Source organism: Macaca mulatta, chromosome 3 (genome assembly GCF_049350105.2).
Source record: "Macaca mulatta isolate MMU2019108-1 chromosome 3, T2T-MMU8v2.0, whole genome shotgun sequence".
Taxonomy (NCBI): Eukaryota; Metazoa; Chordata; class Mammalia; order Primates; family Cercopithecidae; genus Macaca; species Macaca mulatta.
Genome location: NC_133408.1, coordinates 94,145,642 through 94,170,189, shown reverse-complemented (window position 1 = coordinate 94,170,189; position 24,548 = coordinate 94,145,642). Strand labels below are relative to the sequence as shown.

At 42.0% G+C, this 24,548-nt stretch overlaps 1 protein-coding gene across 2 annotated transcripts in view; it reads left to right on the top strand.

Annotated features, from left to right (window-relative positions):
* Nucleotides 1–23,456, top strand: part of BMPER (BMP binding endothelial regulator) — a 245,928-nt gene extending 222,472 nt beyond the window's left edge. For both annotated transcript variants that reach the window (XM_015133741.3, XM_015133740.3), the window contains 2 exons: nt 12,172–12,302; nt 22,053–23,456. In XM_015133741.3, coding sequence (XP_014989227.2) covers nt 12,172–12,302; nt 22,053–22,234 — 313 coding nt within the window. In that variant the 3' untranslated portion in view covers nt 22,235–23,456. The remainder of the gene's footprint in view (nt 1–12,171; nt 12,303–22,052) is intronic.
* Nucleotides 23,457–24,548: the final 1,092 nt, after the last annotated feature.

Below are 24,548 nucleotides of genomic sequence, written 5' to 3'. Positions count from 1 at the left end.
TGCGATGCCTTTGGGCCAGTGTTCTGGGGCCTTTATAGGCAATTATCTCTGCAGTTGCTTATAGAAAACAGGCCTCACATTCCAGCTTTTGGGGGCTCATCTGAAGGTGCTGTCATTCTAGCAGAGGGTGTGGGGAAGCTGGCATGGGGGGGCAGGCCTGTTGTGTTTATGATTTGGCTTTGGGGAATGTCTGGTCATGGAGTCCTTTTTCTGGGATTTGAGGATGGTGGCCTGCCAGCCCCACTGATGGGTGGGGGTGGGCCTCTCGGGACGAGTAGCACCCTGTTTAGATCCAGTGGACTGAGCTATCCCTGGGCAGCCAAGGCTGCAAAGGGCGTTGAGTGTGAAAAGACACTTTATTGTGCAGTGATGGGATGTGAATGCTGGTTTATTGTGGAGCCAAAAGGCACGGCAGATGCTTGATGCAAGGCCCCCGGCATCTGAAAAAGTTCACCACTGTACCGCATCCTCCGGGGGCAGCCGCCTCTGCTGCCCTTTGATTAATGCACGTAGTGGAGGATTTGTGCCTTTGCCTGTTTGTGGGACTTGGCAGCCATCCACTGCCTAATGCGAAAAAGGCTTATGGAAGGATCGGCTCCTTTGAAGCAGGGGGCTGGTGGTGGCTGCTGCGTGTGGCTGGGGTGTGGCCTCCAGATGCTAGATGCCTTCACTTTCATAAATTTTCCTCACTGCCACTTGTGACTCCACACTCCCAATTACTGCCCTCTCAGGAGGTGGCCGTGGCCGACACAGGCAAACCCAGGCTGGTATTGTTCTGCTGCCGAGGGAAGACTAGAGACACTGCTAGGGCTGGCGTCCCGGGGGATGGCACCCTCGATCGATAGGAAAGAAAGAACAAAGTTCAATTCCTGCACATCCTTCAAATTCTGAACTTCAGTGGGGGCAAAGATGGGGGGCTGCAATTTCTGTTTTGCTTAGTCCTCTAACCATTTCCATTTCTGTGCATGGATGAATTTTGCTCTTCTCTTTAGGGATTCATTGGGGAAGGGGAGAATACAGACTTTCATTTACCTTCCGTGAGAACCCTAAGGGAGAGAAATTAGGCAGGGAAAGGAGGATATAGAAAGGGGTAATAATGTGCCCAAGATAACACAATTGAAGTTCAACCTTGGTGTGGTGATCCCTTACCTTGCTGCCTCTTCCAATAGATTATGCTGTGGGATACCTTTGTAGGCATGTTTTCTTCTCCTCTAGGGCCCAGACATGAGAAGCAACATTTAAGAAGGCATTTGCTGTCAAGTGCCAGTCCTGTACTTACTGAAGCCTGAGAGCCAGTGCCCCCTTAATATGTTGCCCTCGAGACTCCTCCTTGCGTGTTGCCTGGCTCAGTTCTGCCCTGCTCTCCCCACCACACCCCAAAGGACCCAGGATCGAAACCAGGTTCTTCTTTCTGTCTGCATTTCCCACAATGCCCAGTCAGCAGTTTGCACGCAGCCGACATTCCCTTGGTGTTTGTTGAGGGGACTAGAACAATTTCAAAGATGGTGTGTATCTATGTTGGAAGTAAAATTATGATGAGATGGGCTCACCAAAAAGAAGACAGTGAGTTTCTTTGGGGTAAAGATCCCTCTCTCATTTTTGGGCAGGGAGCTTTTAAAATACATATACTACCTAGTTTTGGGGCTAGCTGAACCCTGGGCAAATTCATATCTTGACAGAGTCATAGAATATTAGTAGTGTGGGGACCCCATCATTTTACAAACTAAGAGTAAGGCTTACCCCAAAACATGGCTGAATATTGGCAACACGCTGATACCTTTGGCCCCTGATGGTATTACCACCTCAGACTTTGTAGATGTGAAATGTGTATATTGAAATGTGTATATTGCTCTCTGACATAGAGCTCCTAAAACTTTGTAGGCAAGAGCACTAGGGAAATCTTTTTATTTTATTTTATTTTTATTTTTATTTGGTCTCTGACCCCAGTTCCTGATACGGAGCTCCTAAGACCTTTTAATTGCATTAAATTAATTAATGCAATTAATTTCCTGAATGGTAGGAGTGACAGATGCAGAGCTCCTAAAGCCCTTGTAATTTACTTGGTGATAGCAGCATCTTTTGTTCTGATGAGACTACCCCTGGGGGGCTCCTGGACAGCCTTAGGATGGAGAGGGGCTGCATTACTAGAGGAACCAACTGTATAATTAGAGGGTTGGACTTTCAGTCTCTCCCCCTAGCCTCTGAAGAGGGGAGAGGGGTTGAAAGTTGAGTTGATCACCAATGACCAGTGATGTAATTAATCAGGCCTATGTAATGGCACCTCCACAAAACCCCAAAAGGTCAGGGTTTGGGGGAGCTTCTGGATAGCTAAACACACAGGGGTTCCGGAAGGTGATATGCCTGGAGAGGGCGCGGAAGCTCTGCATCCCTTCCCACACCCTCGCCCTGTGCATCTCTTCCATCTGGCTGTGTATCCGTATCCTTGGTAACAGTCTTTATAATCCACTGGGTAACTCAAGTGTTTCCCTGAGTCCTGTGAGTCAGTCCGGCAAATTAACCGGATCCAAGAAGGGGTTTGTGGAAACTTCGATTTATAAACACGTTGGTCAGAAGCACAGGCCACAACCTGGGACCGCAATTGATATCTAAAGTAGGGAGCAGTGCTGTGGAACTGAGACCTTTGCCTGTGGGATCTGACGCTAACTCCAATAGGTAGTGTCAGAACTGAGTTAAATTTCAGGACACCCAGTTGGTGTCCCCTGGAGAGCTAGTGGTTAGTGGGGAAAAGTCCCTACACGTTTTGGTGACCAAAGCGTTTTGTGTTGAATGAGTGTGTGGAAGCAGGAAGAACAGTTTAGCTTTTCCTTTAGTGGTAAAGAATATTTCTCTTCTGCTTAGGTGAAGGGTTCCGACTCTCTTGTACTTGAAGTTCTTTTTAGAGATAAATAATATGTGAGGCTTGATGTACATAGGTAAAATGAGATTTCGTGAAAAAGATAAAAAAGGTGGATGGAGCAGAGACTTCTTCCTGGTGGTGTCCCACCTCGCCCTGCCCTCTCCAGGAACCTGCCTCAGACGCACTCACCCTTCTTGGCAGGCATCAGGGGTAGGTGCTTAGGATTACACAGGGCTTTAGTTCACCAGCCTTACAATTGTTTTACAGTAAGCATGACAGTGATGAATTGAGCACAAGTTTAAGATAAAAGTGATTGATTTTCTGCCAAGCACCATTTTTATGTTCTTTTTTATCAGCCAGCCTCCAAAATGGTGAGTTTGATTTAGAAGCAAATGCAGGAGTAAGAATTACGGTTACTTCATGCTCTAACTCTCGGCCACTAGAGGGGGGTCATGACCAAGCTTCCCTCTCCCCGTCCAGCTCCTGAGACCATCTTGCAAGATTTGCCCGGCTCTGCTAGAATGGGGCCCAAATTGAAATGAGGAGTTATTTCTAGAAGAGTGACAACTCAGCAAATGTCTGTTAATCATGGTCAGTTTTTCCCTCCGTGAAGCCAGTGTTTCCTACTTGAGCAAAGATAACTTAACTTCCCAATGGGAGTATTTCTAAAGTTACTGGTATATAGTCTCTGGCTTTGGGCTCCTTAAAAGCTATGGCCCCTGGGTATAGAGAAAATAGCAAAATGGTGCGCATCCCTTCCCTGTTATTAGATGGGCGAGAATTTAACTGTGGATTATACTCTTCACATGTGGTCTGATATATGGCCTTATCAAGGGAGAAAATATTTTAGATTCCAGACATGTTTGGTCACTGCTAAAAGCGTACCTCTACTAAAAGCAAGTATGCGGAGTTTCTTCTAAAGCTGGGATCCATGGAAAATCCTAAGAATTGCTACTCTCTTAAAGGAGGTCTCTGTGTCCACAGATGCCTACATTATTTCACAAAATCAATCCATAGCTTCGGAAGAGGGTCAGAGGTGAATGATCATTTCTGGAGCTCCTGTGTGCTGCTGTGTGTGTAATGCCATTCACCTCCCGGGGAAAGTTAGGAGGATTTAAAAATAAATATTTTTAGTAATTGGAGAGCATCTAAATTAGGTAAAAAGTGTTGGAATGTATAACTAGGCAATGTATATAGGGTAGGGACAGTGGGCAGGCAATCAAGTAAGAGATTCACTGTGAATCATGAACAAAAATGGTTTGGTAGGTTTTTCTCCTGTTAATTTGGCTGTTGGATTTTTGTTCTTGACAAGCCAGGAAGCAAGCAGTTGACAGGGAGGGAGGGACACAGAAGGCAGGAAGAAGAAAATACAAGGCTGAGCAGGGGAGCGCAGGAAGGTAACTGAAGAGTCCTTATGAGCAGGGACACATTGACTGATTCTGTGTGGCTCTGGATGTCAAACCTGAGAGTTAACTGGAGATTATGAGAATTTGGATCCCTAGAAGAAAGAAATGTTATAACCAGCAGATCTGCCGAGCTACCCTGCAAGGAAACCAGCCCCCTGTCCTGCGAGGTCTCAGGAAGAGGCTGTGTGGTTCTCTGTCAGGGAAATTTTTTGCTTTGTATTGTTTTTGATATGGGGAGGTTGACCCCGTGACTGTCAAATCTAAGATCTGCTGATTTGGAAATTCTGTGCCTCTACTCAGGCACCTCCCTTAGCCTGGAATTTCCCTTTTCTCATTCATAATAGTTGTTATGTCGTTTGGAGTTTGATTTTTAGTATCTGCACAATCCTGTTTTCTTGGAGGAGCCCATCTCTGTTAGCCTTTGTACCTTGTTTAGTGCCTGGAAGAAACAGAGCTCCATGAATGCCTTCTTTTCACCGAGGAGTGGGCTAACAATTTAACTTGAGTGTAGGGGGATGAGGGGAGAATTTGGGAAAGCTGAATTTGGGAAAGCTGAAAGAGAATTTGGGATAACTTTTGTATCTACAACCAGAGAAACAGGCTGGACTCTCGTTCCAGGTATCCTCCTGCCCTGTCTCCCCAGATCAAGGTTACGAAATCCACAAGCTAATGAAAATGCCTGGACTTGCTGTTCTGTCCTGGCAACCCCAAGCAGCCATAGAACCTGGAATATCCTCAGCAATATTTAAGCCAGCGTGGACGGTCGCCACAGGGATGCCAAACTGGGGCTGGCCCAGGAATGCTGTGGACAGAGCAGCAGGAACTCCCTGCTGGCTGGCTCAGCAGGCTAGCCCTGCCCTTTCATTGACAGCTCAATAAAACAGCCTCACACTTCCCAGGATTGAACCTTCTGGCCGTGTTTTTCGTGTGACAGTGGTGTTTTTTGTACCCCTTCGATGGACGGATAGGAATGAGTGTGTGAATGTGCCTGTATAGGGCTGAGGAAAAGAGCATGATATTGGATGACATTGTTTTCATAGGCGTAATGTGACATGAATATGCCTTCCTACCTTGGCTACTACCTTTAGTTATTTCCATGCAACTCAGATTAGAGAAATTAGGGCAGGATTTCAAGGATTAAAATGTGAGTTTTTTAATAGACTTGTGGTAGCTAACCGCACTTCTGCTCACTCAGCTGCGACTCTGTCTTCCTTACCTTCTCCCTCCCCTGTTTTCCATTGATGCCCAGGCACCAATAAACCTAAGATGCCTTCACTCACTTCTATCGCCTTCCTAGATATGTGGAACGAGGAAAGCCATATGACCAAATAGTGGTTTTCTTGTTATCTTCCTTGCACTGTTGAGTTCTGCCTCGATCCTGCTGTTGCTCCCAGGAAAGCTGACCTTCAGATTGACAAACATAGTCCAGCTGAAGACCCTTTGGGGTGGCAGAGAAGACAGCCAGAATGCTGGATGTCTGGCTCCGAGATGGAGCTGGCCCCTGCCACTCCTGGCTTGCCCTTCTGTTCTCCAAGAACCAGTGTGGAGAGTTCCCAATGGGTAATACATCTGCCGTTCAAAACTGTGCCTGGGAAGCAGAGACACTTGCCTCTGTCTGACAGGCACGGCCCTTGTGCCAGAGAAAGCAGAGGGGAAACCACTTGGATATGCTGTTGCTAGGAAGCATAGATGTGTTTGATGTTTTGATTTTAGCAGTATTGGAGGTTTGCCTTTTTAATAACATGAAAAACTATAGGTTTTTCTTATATCAAATATGTGCTTTATTGAAAATGTGTGGTTAAAGCAGAATTCTCTCATCAAATCCTTTTTTCCACCAGTCATTAGATTAAAAAAAAATTCCCCTGGAGACGGGAGAGGAGTGCAAGAAGTTCAAAATGAAAATGACAGCGGAAAGGTTCTTGCAGAAGCAGCTGAGTTCAGAGGTTGTTATGGCCAACAGCCCCCGTGGCCTTGGCCGTATTAAGCAGTGGTCACAGAGTGGGAGTAAGGGTGGAATTCATGCCTTTCAGATATCAGTGTCCAGCTGTTCAATCCTGCGGAAGCTGGGAAAAGGTCATGAGGTTACTCTCATTCACTCTTTGAACGATTCACTAAATATTTACTGAGCTATGTGTTCACGGCGCTGTGCTGGGAGGCTAGAAAAGCCAGACACAGTCCTTGTCCCCCAACAAGGAAAAAGGTGATATTTCAAAGGATCTGTGCAATAAGAAAGGTATGAAGGACATGCGACCCTATAGGGGGTGGCTAACTTTTTTGGGGCCACTTGGCAAGCACCACTGAGGAATTTGAATTAAGACTTAAAGGATAGACATTAGATTTTTCCGGTGGAAAAGACATGGAAGTACATTCAAGGCAGGAATAGCCAGGTGGATGGAAGGCCAAGGGTTGATGGGACATTCTATGACTTGGTAAAAGAAGGAGTAGGGAAGAAAGAAATGGAGTTAGAAAAGTAGGCTAGGATGCTAGGAACCTTGAATTTGATGCCAAGAAGTTTGAAATTTTTTTGTAGGTGCCCAATCAGAGGTGAGCTTGATTCTAATCTCAGGACACCTATAAATCCCTCTAGGAGGACAGAAATGGATTCCCTGGTGCTAATGGAGCTGCACTCTTGGCAGCACCATCTAATAGCACTTGCTTCAGTGATGGAAGTGTTCTCAATCCACTCTGTCCAGTATGGGGGCCACCGGCACCTGCTGGCATTGAACATTTGAAATGTGGCTAATGGGAATGACAAACTGAACTTGTAATTTTATTTAATGGACATTAACTTAAATTCCAATTTAAATAGCCACATGTGTCTAATGGTTTCTGGTGTGGAGTGTCCAGGAGGCAGTAGCTGTAGTGTGATGCGGGAAAATAGTTCTGAAGGCTTCTCTGCAGATGAGTTGTGATTAATTGGATGTCAAGGAGGGAACTGACCACAGGTCAGTTCTGATCCCACTACCGTGCTGAGTGCTATGAGGAACAGGGTTACAACACGCCTTCAAGGAGTCATTGAAACACGACACACAAACATCAAACATTGAGAGAAGGGAGGTAGTGGATGTGTGACAAAGTGCTGCCCAGCCTGGTGCCAGCTCCCTGGGCTCCTGCATCAGCTCTGGGCCTCCTCTTGCCCTATTGTGGCACCGAGCAGCTGTGTTAACCACACAGAACAAGAGTCCTGCCTGCACCTCTTGGCTGCCAGGCAAGATGCCAGGAGTGGGGTAGATGAATCAGGAAACCATTTCTAGATACATGAATTTGAAGCGCCTGTGACAGACCATATGCTTTAAGGGGATTGCATAGGCCTGATTCCTTTGTTATTTTGCCAATTCCGTTACAATAGAAACCTGGTCAGGCAGGCACTGTTCACCTGCAGAGCTTTTCTGGAAAAGCTCAGAGTAATGCAACCTGTGTTTTCCCACTGCAGCAGTGGGCGGCTGTGTTTCCTGACCAACTCACCATCAAACACAACATAAATGGGACAGAACAATGTCATGAGAGCAGAGATACCAAAGCCATAAATCTCAGTCACTCCCAGAAGTGATAAAATTCTGCTATTTATTCTATAAAATGAATATAAATGTAGACCATGGGTACATACTGATTAAGGAAAGGACAGCAATCTTCCGTAAACACAGAAAACTCAACTTCACTGTGTCATAAATTAGATTTTCCTCACACTGAATTATGAAATGTGATAAACATGAATTGAATAGTTGAATAACAATAGTTTTGTCCCTCCCTAAAATTTGAAGTGCGTTTGAAGATGCTTTTATTTTTTCCCTTAATAAATTCCTTTGTAACCAGCAGAAGCATGCAACATTATTCCATTATCTATTCCACCACAACATCAATAGACCAATGAAACGCAGGTGTGAAGACAACACAAAGTGAATCCAGCCGAACGAAGTCTGCATCGAGAGGCTGCCGAAGCCCAGATTGGGAAGATTTTAGCTGGAGGAATGTTGAATAACTAAGACCTACAAATAGACACCTTCCTTTTCTCCCATTCTTTATTTTCCCACTATCATTCTGAAAATCTGATTTAAATACTAATATCTTTCATGATATTCTTTTGTGTAGTTTTAAAAGTAAATTGTGATGTTTACCTTTTTAGAAAAGTGATATGTATTCACAGCGCCTGCCTGACTCTTTGGGTTTCTATTGTAACGGACCTGGCAAAATAACAAAGGAATCAGGCCTAGGTAGAAAATACAGGTAAGAAAATTAAGGAGAACCACAATCCACCACCCTGAGCTGTCCTTTGGATTTAGTCATATCTGTTTTCAGTTATTCTTATTTTCATTGTGTGATTACACGATGTTGAAACACAGTTTTGTTATCCTTCTCTCTCTCTTTTTTTTTTTAGTTAATCCTTCCCAAACATTTCCTCATATTTAAAAAATATATTTCCAAAACATCATTGTAATGGCTGTAGGGTATTTCATCACAGAAGTCACCTGCATTTATTTAGCTGGGCCCTTATTATGGACAATTTAGGTTATTTCCCTTTTCTTTTTCAATTTAAATAACATTGTGATGAAAATACCTAGGTTTGAAGCCTATATTCACGGGCATTACTATTTCCTTAGGTGTAAAATTTTCATCAGAGAGTAAGAACCTTTGTCTGGGCTGTGTATAAATATTATTCAATTTCTCTCTAGAAAGACCTAATGTAGTTACTGTGAATATGGGTTCTGAGATCAGACAAAAACAAGGTGTCATCCTAGGTTTGCAGCTCTGGATCTATGATCAACCCTGTGACATTGAGTAAGTTACTTAACTTCTTCAAGCTTCACCTTCCCTATCTATTAAATGGAGCAGTGAAATCTTTGCCTCATATCCCGTTGCCAAGTGGAGTGGAGGAGACAGTCCCTGAAAAACACTCCGTGTAAGAGCTGGCAGTTTCACACCACTGCCAGTGGGGCAGGGGAATGGCTGCTTCTCCATTCTCTCACCAACTCTAGTCATTGTTTTATGTAAAAATCATCAACTTCATAAGTGAGAAACAACATTTTTGAATTTTAGCTTCCGAGACAAAACACATATTTCAAGCCTTTAAAAATACATAAAACATTTTCAAGTAAAGGTCTGGCTTGGACAAACATTTTTGTCTCATATATTGTTCCCCATGAGTGGCTGATCATATAAAAGCTCAGATCTTCCTTAGTTTTACAGTGAAGGCACATCATTGATTGTGTCTGTGGAGACAGAAGGGCCTGTCTGTGGGTGAGGTGGAGTATATGTACACAGTGGTTATTAAATGTGTGCTTAAAACATTTTCTCTCAATAGTCTCAATGAATTGGATTTAGCTATCGATAATTTATCTTCAATTGTGTAAATAGCTTCATAAGACAAGTAGAAATCAAGAAAAAAAAAAAAAAGGAAAATATTCACTAACAATCCCCTTACCCAAACAAATTACATTTTATTGGTTTATTGTCCATGGAATGTTACAGAATTACAGTAGACATTCGTTCAAGTCCGAGGACACATTTCCTCCCACTGAGACCAGCCTTTTCCCATGTATGTGCCATCATTTTACCAGGCCCATGAGATGCCGTTCCATCCAGGTCTTGGCGGTGGGAGCCGTGTATACAGAAAGAGACCTACCCCCATGGGCCAGGAGAGAGGGTGAGGAACAAATTCTTCTGGAAAAGTGAAGTAGGAATGGGATTAGAGGTTAGAACCTGGGGCAGCCAAAAATGTTGCTGTGAAGTCTGAGCATAAATACGATGGGTGTGGGTTATTCTGAAATGAAAATTGAAACAACAAAGGGAAACAGCATTGAGGGGAATTCATACGCCGACATTTAGACACCATTTTAGGGACAAGCTTTAGTTGGCTTCTCTTTGGAATTCCAGAGGCTCTCCCCAGTGTAGAGACAGTACTGTGTGTTTAATGCCTGAATGCATTTGCCGGAGATTTCTATAATAAAAGTGGGGAGAAGTATTAAGAAATACAACCTTGAGCCAGGCGCAGTGGGTCATGCTTGTAATCCCAGCACTGTGGGAGGCCGAGGCGGGTGGATCATCTGAGGTCAGGAGTTCAAGACCAGCCTGGCCAACATGGTGAGACTCTGTCTACACTAAAAATACAAAAAATTAGCCGGGCATGGTGGTGGGCACCTGTAATCCCAGCTACTTGGGAGGCTGATGATTATTGCTTGAATCTAAGAGGTGGAGGTTGTAGTGAGCTGTAGTGAGCCGAGATTGCACCATTGCACTCCAGCCTGGGCAACAAGAGCGAAACTCCGTCTCAAAAACAAACAAACAAACAAACAAACAAACAAAAAAAAAAACAAAAAAAAACCAACCATGACTACTACAAAGAAAAAAGATCACTTTTTCTGTCCTGGTTATCGTGTCTTAGGTGTCACTCATCAAATAATCTCTCAGTCCTTGACATGGAAGGAGGCTGTTTAGCTTTTACATCTGTTCCTCTTTTGTCCCTGTTTGTTCCTATTTCCCAAAACTGTGCCCTTGAGTGTTGGGCTGCAATAACTTTGTGCGTTCACTGTGAGCCTGTTGCTCCTTGAATCTGTTTTTTGCTGTTTAATTCCTGTTTAGAGCAGATAGTGTGTCGACCTCCACCCAGAGCTGGCTGACTGCTCTCGACAATCGATTGTGCACAGGTCCCACAATATGGGAAAATGGCGTTATTAACATCCAGTGGCAGTGTCATGATCACTTTTCAAGATCATAAGTGCAGCTTGTCCTCTTGGATGTTATTTTTTCTGTGTTCAGCTTTGAACAGCTTCTGTGAGGAAGGGAGTTTGCTGAACAAGGTTATTAAAAATATAAGGATAGTTTAATTTTATTAATCTTGGAGGCCTCTTGCATAAATGTTAACTCGAAACTGTGAGGCAGTAAATTTGCTGAAAGAAGAAGATGACAGTTGTTGTGTGGTATAATAAAAAGGACACCACTTTCAAAGCTGGGAGATATAATTTAATTTGCTCTTTTCCACTTAAAAGTGCTGACTTTGGGCCCATGTATTTATTTGTAAAATGACCCCTTCATTTATGGAACAAGCAACTGTATTATGTCTTGTTTACCATCCAGTGACAGGCTGCGTGTGAAAGCATTTTGTAAACTGTAATATTATATACCAATGTAAGGCCATTATTATGTCTTGGTGGTCAAGATGTTTAAAAATTTGTTAGTTTGCATTTCCGCTCAATTTATGTCCTGGTTCATCATTTCCATATTTCAGCTATAGAGACCTTGGTTTAATCCTGTTCATCTTGCAGTCTAATTAGAGGCCTGAAATATTTGCTTTAATTTGAATTTGTCACTTTACATTATAAAGACTGAAGATTCAGTGGTCCTTAAAAGAGTAAGATTCTAAGATATTACAGAAATGAATTCTAATTGTCTGTCTTCAGAAAGCCATGGGATTTTGTGTTTTTATCAAGTTGGTTACCATTTTTGGAAACATTGCAGTAAAATTTATTAGTTTTATATCAGTGCTTGTCACAAGATGGTGATGGTATTCCAGTAGGGTAGCCATTAGGCGCATGGGGCTATTTACATCTAAGTTAATTAAAATTAAAGCAAATTAGAAACTTGGTTCCTCCGTTGTGGCAGCCACATTCCAGATACTCAGTAGCCAAATACAGAGTGGTTTTGCACAGTGGTGATGATAGAATATGTCTATCCTTACAGCAAGTTCTTTTGGATAATCTTGCTCTAGAAGAAAGGAAATCTAATATCACATTGTTCAGAGGTATCCAGCACTTAAGTCCCATGCAGAATTTTGCCAATTTAGGTTTCCAATCTAAAATAGACATTTTAATGGGCCAATCAGGTTTCCCCATCTACGACCCTTTCTGAAGTTATATTTAGGGTGTTTATGTTTGATATTTTTAAATGTTTGTATCTCTCTATTGGGTCCTATAGGTCCTGTGTGACAGACATGTGTGAATGTCCAGTCCATAAAAACTGTTACTGTGAGTCATTTTTGGCATATACCCGGGCCTGCCAGAGAGAGGGCATCAAAGTCCACTGGGAGCCTCAGCAGAATTGTGCAGGTAAGAAAGTCCTGGTGGATCTACCCATCAGAAGTTTACTGCAATGCCCAAGATGGCAGTGGAGGTGACTTGTGGGTGCTGACGTGAATGGCCACGTGTCCCTTTGTCAGAGGAAAATCCCTTCAGTAGGCCAACTGGATTGCTACTTGATAAAATACAGGGACTTCCCACTGGGCAAGGTAGACAGCACTTAAGATAAATGCTTTGTGACAAGCATATTTAAGCAATTTAAAGATTTCCACTGTTGCAAAATCCTCTTGACCTCAAACTATCAGCTGGATAGACTTAGCTCATGGACGGTCATTGCTATGGCTTAGGTTACGTGTGAAGCAAAGGAGATTTGGGACAATTACAGTCATTTAAGGTCTTCAGGATAAATAAGATACTTTTTTTTTTTAGAGATCATTATACAAAGCCTAGTAGAATTTTTTTCCCTTCTGAGAGATTTCTATAATAGTTGTTGCCTCAGGCAAGTTAATTAGCTTATTTGATATCTGTAAAATGGACTTCTTTATTCATCCAAGAAATATTTGTTACAAAGTGGCAAGGTACTGGGCACCGTGCTGACACTGGGTACTTTCATGGGTATAAGAGATGAAGCCCCAGCCATTGACGCACTGGCAGCCTAGTGGGAGAAACAAACAAAAACATAACTCTACAATAAAAATAAAAACTTGCAAATTACAGTAAGTATGAGGAAGGAAACGAACAGGGCAGAGTGGTAGGAAACCATTGGAGAGGGCTGAGATGGGATGAAGAGGGAGGCTTCTCTACAGATGATATTTTAGCCTTGCCCTGAAGGAGTGAAGGGAGTGAGGGCAAGCATTCTATGCAGAGGAAACATGTTTGATGGCATAAGGTAGGAGAAAAATTATTAGCATGCTCTCAAAGTGGAGAGGAGCCAGTGAGGTTTGAGCCTGGGGTGGGCTAGGGGAAGAGGGGCGTAAGAGGAAGGTGGAGTAGGAGCAGGAGCTGAATGACGCAGGACTTGGCAGGGCTTTGAAAGGAGTCTAGCTTTTATTCCAAGAGAAATGGAAGCCTCTGATAGCTTTTAAGCAAGCCTCTTTCTGCTTTCCAAAGATGACCCTGGATACTAGATAGAGAATAGATTGGAAGGGGACAAGATTGAAACCAGGATACTAGGCAGGAGGCTATTGTGATAGTCCTGGTGAAAAACTGATGGTGGCTTGGATTAAGATGGTGACAGTGCATGTGGAGAGGAAGGGAGAGAGTCTAGATTTTAGAAATTTGCAATTTTAGAATAATGCCTGCTATCTAGTTACAAACATTAGTGATATATGCATGAAGCATCTCAAACAGTGTCCAACTCATAGAAGATGTCAATGGTAGCTGCTGTTGTTACTTAGATTTGAAGGAGAAATGAACTGAATAGTTGTCACCTAGTTCAAGGATTGGCAAATTTTTGTCTTTGAAGGGCCAGATTTACCTGAAACAAAGAGACTGGGATTTTCAGCCTACTACCCTAGTCTTAATAGCCTTAGCTCACATCTCAGAAAAGAAGGCCACTCATGCCACTACTGACTCCAGAATGTCTACATTGGTTGAAGATAAGAGTGGTCACCTGGTTAAAAGAAGCATCAAGAAGAATTGCCTTGAAGCTGTGATTGCAGTGTGCAGACATTGCGTTCACTTAGACCCGTGCGTCATAACCTGTCTGGACATTGGAATCACCCTGGGAGCTTAAAAAATGAACCAGGAACCTAAGCCTGTGCCCTGTGCACTGATGCCTTTCTTCAACTGGCCTCGCGTACCTTTTAAAACTCCCCAGGTGATTCTGACCTGCAGCCTGTGTTGAAACCCCTGAGGTAACCCCTGTGTTTACTTGGGTGGCTGTGGGGAGGTAGGATGATGGATTTTTGGGAGTTGCTGAAGCTTCCTCAGCTGCCCCTTGGTGCAGTCACTAGTTTGTGTTTTTTGAAAAGCACCAGAGCCCTTTCACCTTCCTGTGACCTCCATTTTGGTTGTGCCCCCTCCTCTGCAAACCCAAGTACAATCTTTATATCAGAGTTAACCTTCCACAACAAGTGTGCTGCTTTATCAATGCTGCCCTTCTCAGATAAGTATTGATTCGATAAAAATAATTCACTTAAGGTGTGACTGAGGCTGCTAAAAGGTGAGGTAAATCGCTGCCCTCTAATCTAATGCATCAGTGCTGGGTAGAATATGTGAGGGTGAGGTTTTTGAGGAACTGGGTCCTTCCAGCCATCTTGAATACTCCTAGCTGCCTTTATTTTGAATCCCCTTTCCCTTGAATCTACCAGAAAATGAATAAAATAAATGGAGTCAAGCTTGATCCATCCATCCATCCTGGTATAATGCAGGGCTCAGCAGAATTCTATTAATTTGATTAGCTGTGACAGTGCTGTTGTTGGGATCGTATTAGATATAGGATATATGATCCTTCTCTCCCTGGCCCAGAGCTATACTTAGCACCATTTCAGTGCACACATTGCATTTGAGGACTACACATTTCATGTCAGCATCTTCATTTCAGGGACTGAGTCTCTGGAGCTAAAATTACTTTTCTAATGGAGAAGGAATATGGCTCCTGAAAGATTCCATTTACCTCTTCTTAGTGGCACCATCTGGGTGAAGTATAACTCCGTCAAATGAAATTCAGTGGGAGGGGAACATTTTAGACATACACATTCTCTCTCTCTCACATACACACACACACACATACGCACACACACACATTATGAACTTCCACAGACTGACAGCTGGTACATGAAGAAATAAATTTACACAGATCTGTAGCATTTCTCAGTAGATTCAGTTCAGATTCACGTAGAATATTGAAGACTATAAGAGCCTTCTTTAGTCGTTTTTAGCTCCCAGGTCCTTTGACTCATGACAGCACTTAAGACCACGTAAGACAAAAAAGAGAAATCTTCCAGAGTAAAAAGTTTGGAAGTTGAACATATAAGAAGTTAGCCAGGCGAGAAACTCTGAATGAACCAGTGACATTTTAAAGTCCAACCTGGATTTTAACACTGTCATGACTACAGACACAATATGTGCCCACTACCTATGGCATGAGGGACTAATGGAACTCTAATTTAGCATGGAAATTGCTAAATGAAATCGAATATGTTAAGGGCTATAGTGAAAGTATATAAAAGTTTAATAATAATCATTTATATTGCTATTCACCCATTTTAAGCACGTCCTTTCCCCCAAGGACTATATTAGTATTTTATGTTATATTTTATCTTGATAATACCCATAATACTTTATTTATATGGTAACTTTATATTACCCACATTTTACTCATAGGGTCGTTGAGACTTAAAATAGTTAGGTAATTAGCTGAAAGTCTCAGAGCTAGGAAGCGAGGAAGCTGGGAGTTGAATCCCGGTCAACTTGCATCGTTGCCCCGTTCTTAATCATTATGAGAACACAGAGACCCATAAGCATTGTGGAAAAAAAAGGAATGCATATTTATGTGCTTGTATTAGTGTCAAATAATTCATCCAAATATGTATCTAAATCTTAGTCACCTTAGTGACTTTCCAATTTCTATTTCTTTGTTCCCTATCACTGGTGTTTGTTACTTGGAACCCTCTGACTCTAAATTTGTTGTGATCTTGTCTGCTGTATGTTACATTGTCATCCTCAGCAGAATGTCTGCCACCTGCCTATAACTGATACTAATTGTCACTGCACACTCAGTAATACATTTTATACATGGAAAAGGTGCTGGAAATGTGGGTGTTTGTGTCTTTCTGTAGCATAATGGATGGTCTGCTGGGCTATGTGAACAGTTTTCTCCCTCCTTGTCTGGCTCTACAAACCCCAGATGGTTCTAGCTCCTTCCGTGCAGCAACTCTGCCCTAATTATATACACTGAGTTATTTCTTGACTGACTGGATGCCTCCTGTAAAAGTTCAAGAGATAAAGTCAGGTACTGTGACCTTCAGCACCCCGTAGGGGGATGTGGAGATGGTTGAGTTCTGGAAGGCACAGAGCCATGCTGATTGAATGTATTGATAAAGCCGGCACATAATGTTTTTGTTTCACCTATAGCTGTTTGAATGCTGCTTTGAGAATAAATGCACTCTAACCCTAACCACTTTGGCAGATCCCCGTTTTTTTTTGTTGTTGTTGTTTGTTTGTTTTTGTTGTTTTTTGTTTTGAGACGGAGTTTTACTCTTGTTGCCCAGGCTGGAGTGCAATGGCGTGATCTTGGCTCACCACAACCTCTGCTTCCCAGGTTAAAGCGATTCTCCTGCCTCAGCCTCCCTGGTAGCTGGGATTACAGGCATGTGCCACCATGCCTGGCTAATTTTGTATTTTTAGTAGAGACGGGGTTTCTCCATGTTGGTCAGGCTGGTCTCGAACTCCAGACCTCAGGTGATCCGCCCGCCTCAGCCTCCCGAAGAGCTGGGATTACAGGCGTGAGCCACCATGCCCAGCCATGTTGTTTTTTAACTATTTAACAAAATAGATCCTTTTAAAATACATATGTGCCAATCAAATCACACCTATGTTTTAAGAAATGATCTTACGCCTTTTACAAGTTTGAAAAAACAACTGAATTTCCAGAGGATAAATTAGGGCTCAAGTCAGTGTTCATGTTCTAGGATCATCTAAAAGCTGTGCTGAATTGAAGGCAAATCTGATGATGTCACTCCACAGCTTAAAACCCTTTCAAAGCTTCCGTTTGCCAAGGCTGATGGGGTCATTTGTGGTCTCTGACCCTGGCTTACTACTCTGCCTCTGTCTCCTACCACCTGCCCTCCTCAAGGTTCATGTCTCCAACCCACCAAACCAAGGATCCACCCTTCCCTGATTAAGCCACAGTACCTTGCTGTTGCCTGCACCCCTCCCTTTGTTCCTGATGTTCTATGTGTCTGGGAAGCTCTTCTTGTCATTGTCTGTCTGACAAGTTTGCTCACTTGATACTTACACAGGATCCATTCTCTCAAGTCTTCCTTGATCTCTACCCAACTCTCAGTGCTGAGCTGATGTCTTTCTCTCTTACTCTTCCCCTGTACTTTGTTCTCATTGTCTGATATGATACATCTTATATTTTGCTAAGAACCTGTTTACACATCAGCTTTACCTATTTGTTTGTAAGCCCAACCTCCTATAACTGGAGGACAGAGATGATATCTGATCACATTTTATTCCCCGGGCTTAAGAGAATGCCTGACACATAGATACTCAGTGGATGTTTACTGATTTAATTTGAATTGAATGGGAGATGGTAGTTATAGGATGAAGGATAATACGAGAGAGAGAGAGAGAGATCTTTTTTTTTCTCTAGTAGTTTTCATTTCCTGCAGTCTACTTTTGACTTGTTGACTGAGGGACATACCAGTCCTTAATAGTAGAAAGGTAAGATGCCTCAGAAGAAGTTGAAAGGTAGAGCTAGAAGAGAGAATTGAGACGTCAGAGAGAGGAAATGACATGGGAGAGTTCATAGCTACAGGATAGTCAGGGAAACACAAAGAATGTGGTGGGAAAGAAGAAATGCTGCTGAGAAATTTTTATACTACAAGGAATCCTTGCAAGACTTAAAGGGGAGCAAAGCCTCTAGAGGGCAAGGTGAGTTGAAAGAGGCATTCTGAAAGCAATGGAGTGGAAAATTAACTCAAAACTGGCCAGACAAAATCCACACTGGGAAAAGGAATGATGGATTGAATGTCATTAATATGAAATCCTCATCCAGGAGGCATGCATTGAGCTGCTCCCCCATGCCTGTCCCTGTGCCAGAACCTTTGGTTACAGAAGATAAGAATCCTGCCCTCAGGAGCCCAGGCCTCAGTGATACACTCTCTTCAACTGCGGGTGCTTGTCACAGTGACCCCCAGAACCTTTAAAATCAATAGCTGCACATGCATCACTGCAGATTCAGAGCAAAAACCTTTAGGGATGGGCTGAGAAATAAATATTTTTTAAAAGCACCTCAGGGACTCATGAATCTCTGATTAAGAACTATAGCTGTACTGTAATTGGGAGATTAAAGCAAATAAGAAAATAACGATAACATTAAAAGTACTGTGGGTTGCAGAGGAGAGAAAGCATCTTGGGGGGATATCCAGAAACCTATTTGAAGTGGGGGACATTTGAATTAAGATAAAACTGATTAGACTGGGAAAAGAATCAGAACTAATGGTAATAGATTTCAGAGGTCTCTAACTGGAAGTCAGAGATAAAACTGTAGTAATTGAAGAAGAGAGAGATAGAAGAGAAAACAATGTCAGGGGGAGATTCCAGGAGGTAATGTGAACATTTAATGCCAGGAAGTGGGAAAAGAAACCCAAGAGAGAGAGATGTTCTCCGGGAGTCAGCAGAAGAACGAGGAGAGTTCACTATCATAAGATAAAATGGACACAAAGACCAAATATTTTGCAGAGTGGTCTTGGGAAAATGGGAGTTGCCAAGATGTTAGTGGATATGGACATTAATGAAAACTTTGGAGGGAACTGCTTCGGTCAAGGGGTGGGTGAGGAGATGAGCTGTCAACATTAATGAATTGCAGAAGACTAGGCTAACATGACCGTGAATTCTTCCACAAAGTCTGGAGGTGAAAGGAAGGAGAAAACAAAGCTGATAGTTTAGGAAATATTTGTTGTTGTTGCTAAATACATAGGGAGAAGATTAATGTGCTACGACAAAGAGTAGGGTAAGTTCTGAAAGCGATGGGGCAGAGAAGAAGAATGGCAAATCCAGGATGGGTGCAAATGAGAAGAGACAGTGAGGGGTAAATTAAGGGTGCTCCTGCAGATGACCTAAATCCAACACTGAAAGAGGATAAGTGCTTTGGGATGGAGAAGTGCTCCAGTAGGGCTTGAGGTAGAAGAGGATGGGAAATAGTAGGACCTAATTCGGCTTTGGAGATAGTTTTCTTCTCAGTTGCTAAAAAGGAATGAGTCTCTGAGTGACTGAAGCATGAATGTAGAGTTTGTTTGCAGGATCAAATCTCAATCTTGGCTGCTCATTAGCATCGTCAGTGTGGGGCAGGGTCGAAGGAAAGGATGAGTGTTTTGTTTTGTTTTCTTAAATTACTGATATCCTGATCCCACCTTGAGGGGTTCTAATGTAATTGATCTGGGCTGAAGTCTGGGCATCAGGAAGTTCCCCAGGTGATCCTAACTTCCAGTTGTGACCACCATTAGTCTACCGAAGCGTAACAACACATGAATACAATTACTGTGTGTAAATATGATATTCAGCTTGGATGTTTCCAAATCATTAAGCAAATGTAATATATAGGGTATTCTGTTAGTCACTGAGAAGAGAAAAAAAGAGGACTTTGAAGGGATCAGTGAAAAGTCAAAAGATTATCAGAGAAGCCTAAATTGAGAGACTCAAAGGAAGGGTTATGTCAGTCCACCCACTCACTCATCCATGTATCCATCAACTCAATTTCCCAATAGTCCTCTGAGTATCTACTAAATGTCAAACACCATACCCCTGCGTAAGGTAAAGAAACAGAACAGCGTTCCCCTCTAGTAGCCTATATTTGAGTTGGTGTGTGTATGTGGAGAGTATGAGTGGATGAAACTGATGACTGATGGCTACAATTTCACGTTGTAAATGCAGTGATGGGATAAGCAGCAGGTGCTCTTCTTATCAGTCAAGGAACATCCATCCCATCCACACAGAAGAGGTGGGAATTCAGTTGAAAATGTTGGGAACTCAGTTCAGAAGAGTGGAAGATGAGGTGAATGGTGGTGACGTTCACCAAGCCAGATAATGGCACCAGATCAAGGCACTAGAGTCCACCATGCATGAGGGAGCCCATTGATGTCATCTGTAGAGACATCTGTGCAAAGGCACAGATCACAGAATAGTGTAAAGAGGGGGTAGAGTACAGATCCTTAGGCACAAATGGAAAATTCCAATCCCCTCTCTGTTGTGGTTATGTCTGTTTCATAACAGCTTTATTTAGTGAGTATTTATTGCTGACTTCCATATCTAATGCTCGCCAAGTGCCAGAAAATGTGTAAGCTAGAGATGTAGTGAGGGACCAGACAAAAACTCCACCCTCAGGGAGCTTACATTGTAGTGTTGGAAGACAGAGTAAATATGAAATGATGTCAGGTAGTAGTATGTGTAAAGAAGAAATAAATGAGGAAAGGAGGTAGTGAATATGAAAATGTTATTTTGAATAGGAAGTTACCTTTGAGAAGGCACCTCAGAAAGCTGAGAGTAAGCTAGGTGTAGGAATCAATAAGGCATAGATTACATGGGATGTTTCAATATCAGTGACTAGCAATTAGCTGCTACTACTCATCCCTCTGCTGGTGTATCAGACAGCAGCCATGTCATTTACCTCTATCCCCAAAGTATCTCATATAGGGACTTTGTTCAGAGCAGATGTTTACTAAGAGTCAGTGGTTTAGTTAACAGTTGAAGCAGGGATAAATAAATAATACACCAGTGCTTAATATGTATCTATACAGAAAAATGTTCATTATCGAGCCACGTAGTTTAAAGTTGGTTTTATTTAGATGTGTTGTTTCATACAAAACTTGGTTTTTGAATAGTAAGAGCCAATGAGAAGTTGTTGATTACTCCCTGGAAAGAATGCGCTCTCTCATTTGTTTTTAACCAGTGCGATGGATATTTGAGAAGCCTTCATAGAATTTATTTTATGGTGCTTATTAACTTTCTTTTACCTAAATATCATCAAAGATCAACATTTTGTGGCAACTCTAAATGCATAACTTGAGAGACTCAAAGTGAGGCCCGTTTGCTGGCAAACCAGTTCTATCCTTAAATTTTACAATTACATGATTCCTCACCAGGTATTATTCTGCAGACAGCATAAACAATAGAGGCATTGAAGCTGAGCATGTCTTCCATTGTTTTCACTTTTGTTTAAAGCAACTTTAAATGAAGATTGAATTGTTATTGGTGCTCTTGGAGGGTCCCTGCTCTAAATTTCTACTTGTGTCAACATTCCTATTCTTGAGAAATGAGGGGTGGCCTCTTCGACTGCCACTGGATGTGACTCAGATGGAAAAGGCTGTGTGTCACAGAACTTCCAGAATGTTTGCATTATTTTTTTTTCTGACAAGTCTAGTCATGAATTTTCAGGATCTCTCAGAATTTTGTCAAAATCACTTTGCCTCTAAGTCAATAAAGATAGTAAATTGGCTGTGACATGGCAACGTTATTGTTTTTATATTGTCTGACCCAGCCAGCCGTTGTCCTCCCTGCAGTCACACATCTGATGTTTCTCTATTTGGCTTAACCCAATCTTGCTTCAGCACGCCTTAAATTTACTAATTTAACACACGATCACATTGATTAAAATACGTCACACATTCCCAATATCCTTGGTAGGTTTTTTCTCTGTGGCTAATTTCATATATTTGAATATTGATGTAGTTGCACAAAATATTCCTATTCATCACAGCTCAATAGCTGAAAGGACTATTTGCAGCAGATGTTTTATACTATTTAATTATTTGTACAATAACTAAATAACCTTAAGGATTTTCCTATAGCCTTACACGTTTATAGTTTATCTTATCTAAGAATAAGATAAATTCTTATTCAGATCTACCTGTGTTTGTTTTTATAGATGTAGCTGATTCCCAGAGTGTTTGAGGAATGTTGGGTGTTTATCGTTCTCTTGTTAAAATGCAAATCTGAGCCTGAGCTATGGAAAGGTCTATGCAGTGACATGAGCCTGCAGAAATGGCCTCTGGCCGAGGGTGAATTAATGGGGCATTTCTCCATGTCATGGCTTTGTCTCCTTCTCTTTTTCAGCCACCCAGTGTAAGCATGGTGCTGTGTATGATACCTGTGGCCCGGGATGTATCAAGACCTGTGACAACTGGAATGAAATTGGTCCATGCAACAAGCCATGCATTGCCGGGTGCCACTGTCCAGCAAACTTGGTCCTTCATAAGGGAAGGTGCATCAAGCCAGTCCTTTGTCCCCAGCGGTGACCTTTGTTTCGATCCTTAAGACTTTGAAACCTGGTGACTTTGACACTGAAGCGGAAGAGCCAATGAAGGACTAAAATATTTGTGTGCCAGATTCTGTAAACACACACACACAGAGTATATATGTGTATATATATAGATATATTCAAAATCATTTCATCATTTATATAAACTATAGGGGGATTATTATATGTATATTTTTTGCTATAAGACATGTATTGTTTCTAGGATCCTAACCTGTAAGCCATTGAACATGTTGTATAAATACACCTGGTGTTTTTAATTTAATAAGGTGGCATGCAGATACATTGGATAGTGTTAACATCCCATACATGTGTCATTTTTAAGGAAGTTTTCTAAGAACCCTCAATTGCCTGCCTGTATTAATTTTAGTTTTGAGTCAGGATTTGTAATTGAGTGGGAAATGTGTTTCTCTGGAGAAGGGCACATTTATCTAGGGGCATTTCAGGTTTCCAAAGAAAAGAATGTATGCCTGGGAAAGACAGCAGGAGATTGGTGACTGGCCCTAATGGTGCATGAAAAGTGAGGGATAGGCTGTTAGAATGTATTAGGTCGTGGGCTAATATTATTTCCAAAATTGATTGGCTGGTTGCCAAGAAATATATATATTTGTCACTAGGGCATAACCAAAGAATCAAGTGATTTCTTGCCATCCTTGCATAGTCCTCAAGTCGTCTAATCATCTATGTGTATATGATGGATGTGACCATTTATATGTCATGTGTTGAGATTAAAGAGTGTCTGGATGACATGTTAATTTTATTGAGCATGAGAAGGTATTTGAAGAAACTGTTGCACAACATATGATGAAATTTTGATTTCTCTGAATCTCAGAGTAATTTAAGATGGGCAAATCCAATGAGTTGATACAACCCATCTACATTTTGTGGCTATTTCATGTATAAAATGAAAGGCTTTAGTTATTTCTAGAGGAGTCCCATCCAACGCTATTTGGCGACTGTTAATATGTTATAATTGTTAGGCAGTGGAAAAGCCTTTATTGACGAATTGATTTAACCTCAGTCCAAAGAACAGTCTCTATACTTGCTCTCATTTACTGATAAGCTGCTACTAGTTACCATTTGATTGTCTTGACTTCCGTCTTCAGTTGAATTGGTGAAAACATCAACAAAACAAAACCCACTGTGTCTTAAAATAAAATGTTCTGCATTGTAGTCAATAAAGGGCTTAAGATGTAAAACAATGCATTTTCTCTGTCAAGATGTCCTGTGTTATACTTTATAAATTAGTTGCATCAACTTCAGATTTATCAAATTTTAACAGTTTTATTTAGTTATAATTTTTGTATCTTACAACAGTATATATAAAGACTATTATTAATAGACAAAAGCAAACCTATGTTTTTGACAAGCCAGCATGTTGCCAATGCTTGTCAAAGACATTTATGTTTCTTTTACATTCATGACAGCTAAAATATTAACTTGGATTTTTTTTTAAATTTTGTCTGGAATATCCCTAGTTGTTTGAGTAAACTGAATAAAGTGCAGGGCATAATAGTGACTGGCTGGGGGCACTGGGCCTTTGGTTTTTTTTCACTGCTGTATTTGGATGCTATCTGCAGCCCGAGGTAGTCAGGTCATTGTTTCAGTGCTGCCCTTGGAAAGAACACTTTGACTTAGGTGCTTTGGGATCTAAGTGTAGTTTGTGACTTTGTCCACATTATTTAAGTATTTGGGGGGCCTCACTTTTGCTTATCTGTAACACAAAGAGGCCATGTAGTATGGTGAGCAGTGTTGAGAATCAGGAAAACTAGACCCCTGTCAGTAACAGGGTAGTAGACTTTGGGCAGTAATGGGAGGCACTAAGGGCTTGCAAACACTTTCCTACTTGTAATCTCATTGATTCCCTGCTCTGCCCTGACAGGAGGGGTAGGGAAAATCAGTTGATGTTGCCTGGTGGTTCCTACCTTCTGTAAAGCGAACAGATTCCTTAAGAATCTTTCAGTTCACTGTAGGTTCTCCTCTGTGAAAGAGGGCAGCATAAGGGAAATGATGCAGAAGGGAGAATTGTGGATAGTTATTTACAGTTCGTGATTCAGCCAAGGACCGAGTTACTCTCCCCATAAGGCTAACCGGCCTCTTTCCCAACACTTAATCATGGCAGCCAGGGTGGGTGAATGATGAAAGCTCTTCTGCATGAGCCAGTGTCATCATTTTGGGTGGGCTGGTTACAAGTTTGAGTGACATTCCTTTATCTAGGGATTAGCTTAATCTCTGTATATTTTTCTCATTTCTAATTGAAGAAGAAAGGGAGAGCAGAGAGGACAGAAAATTAT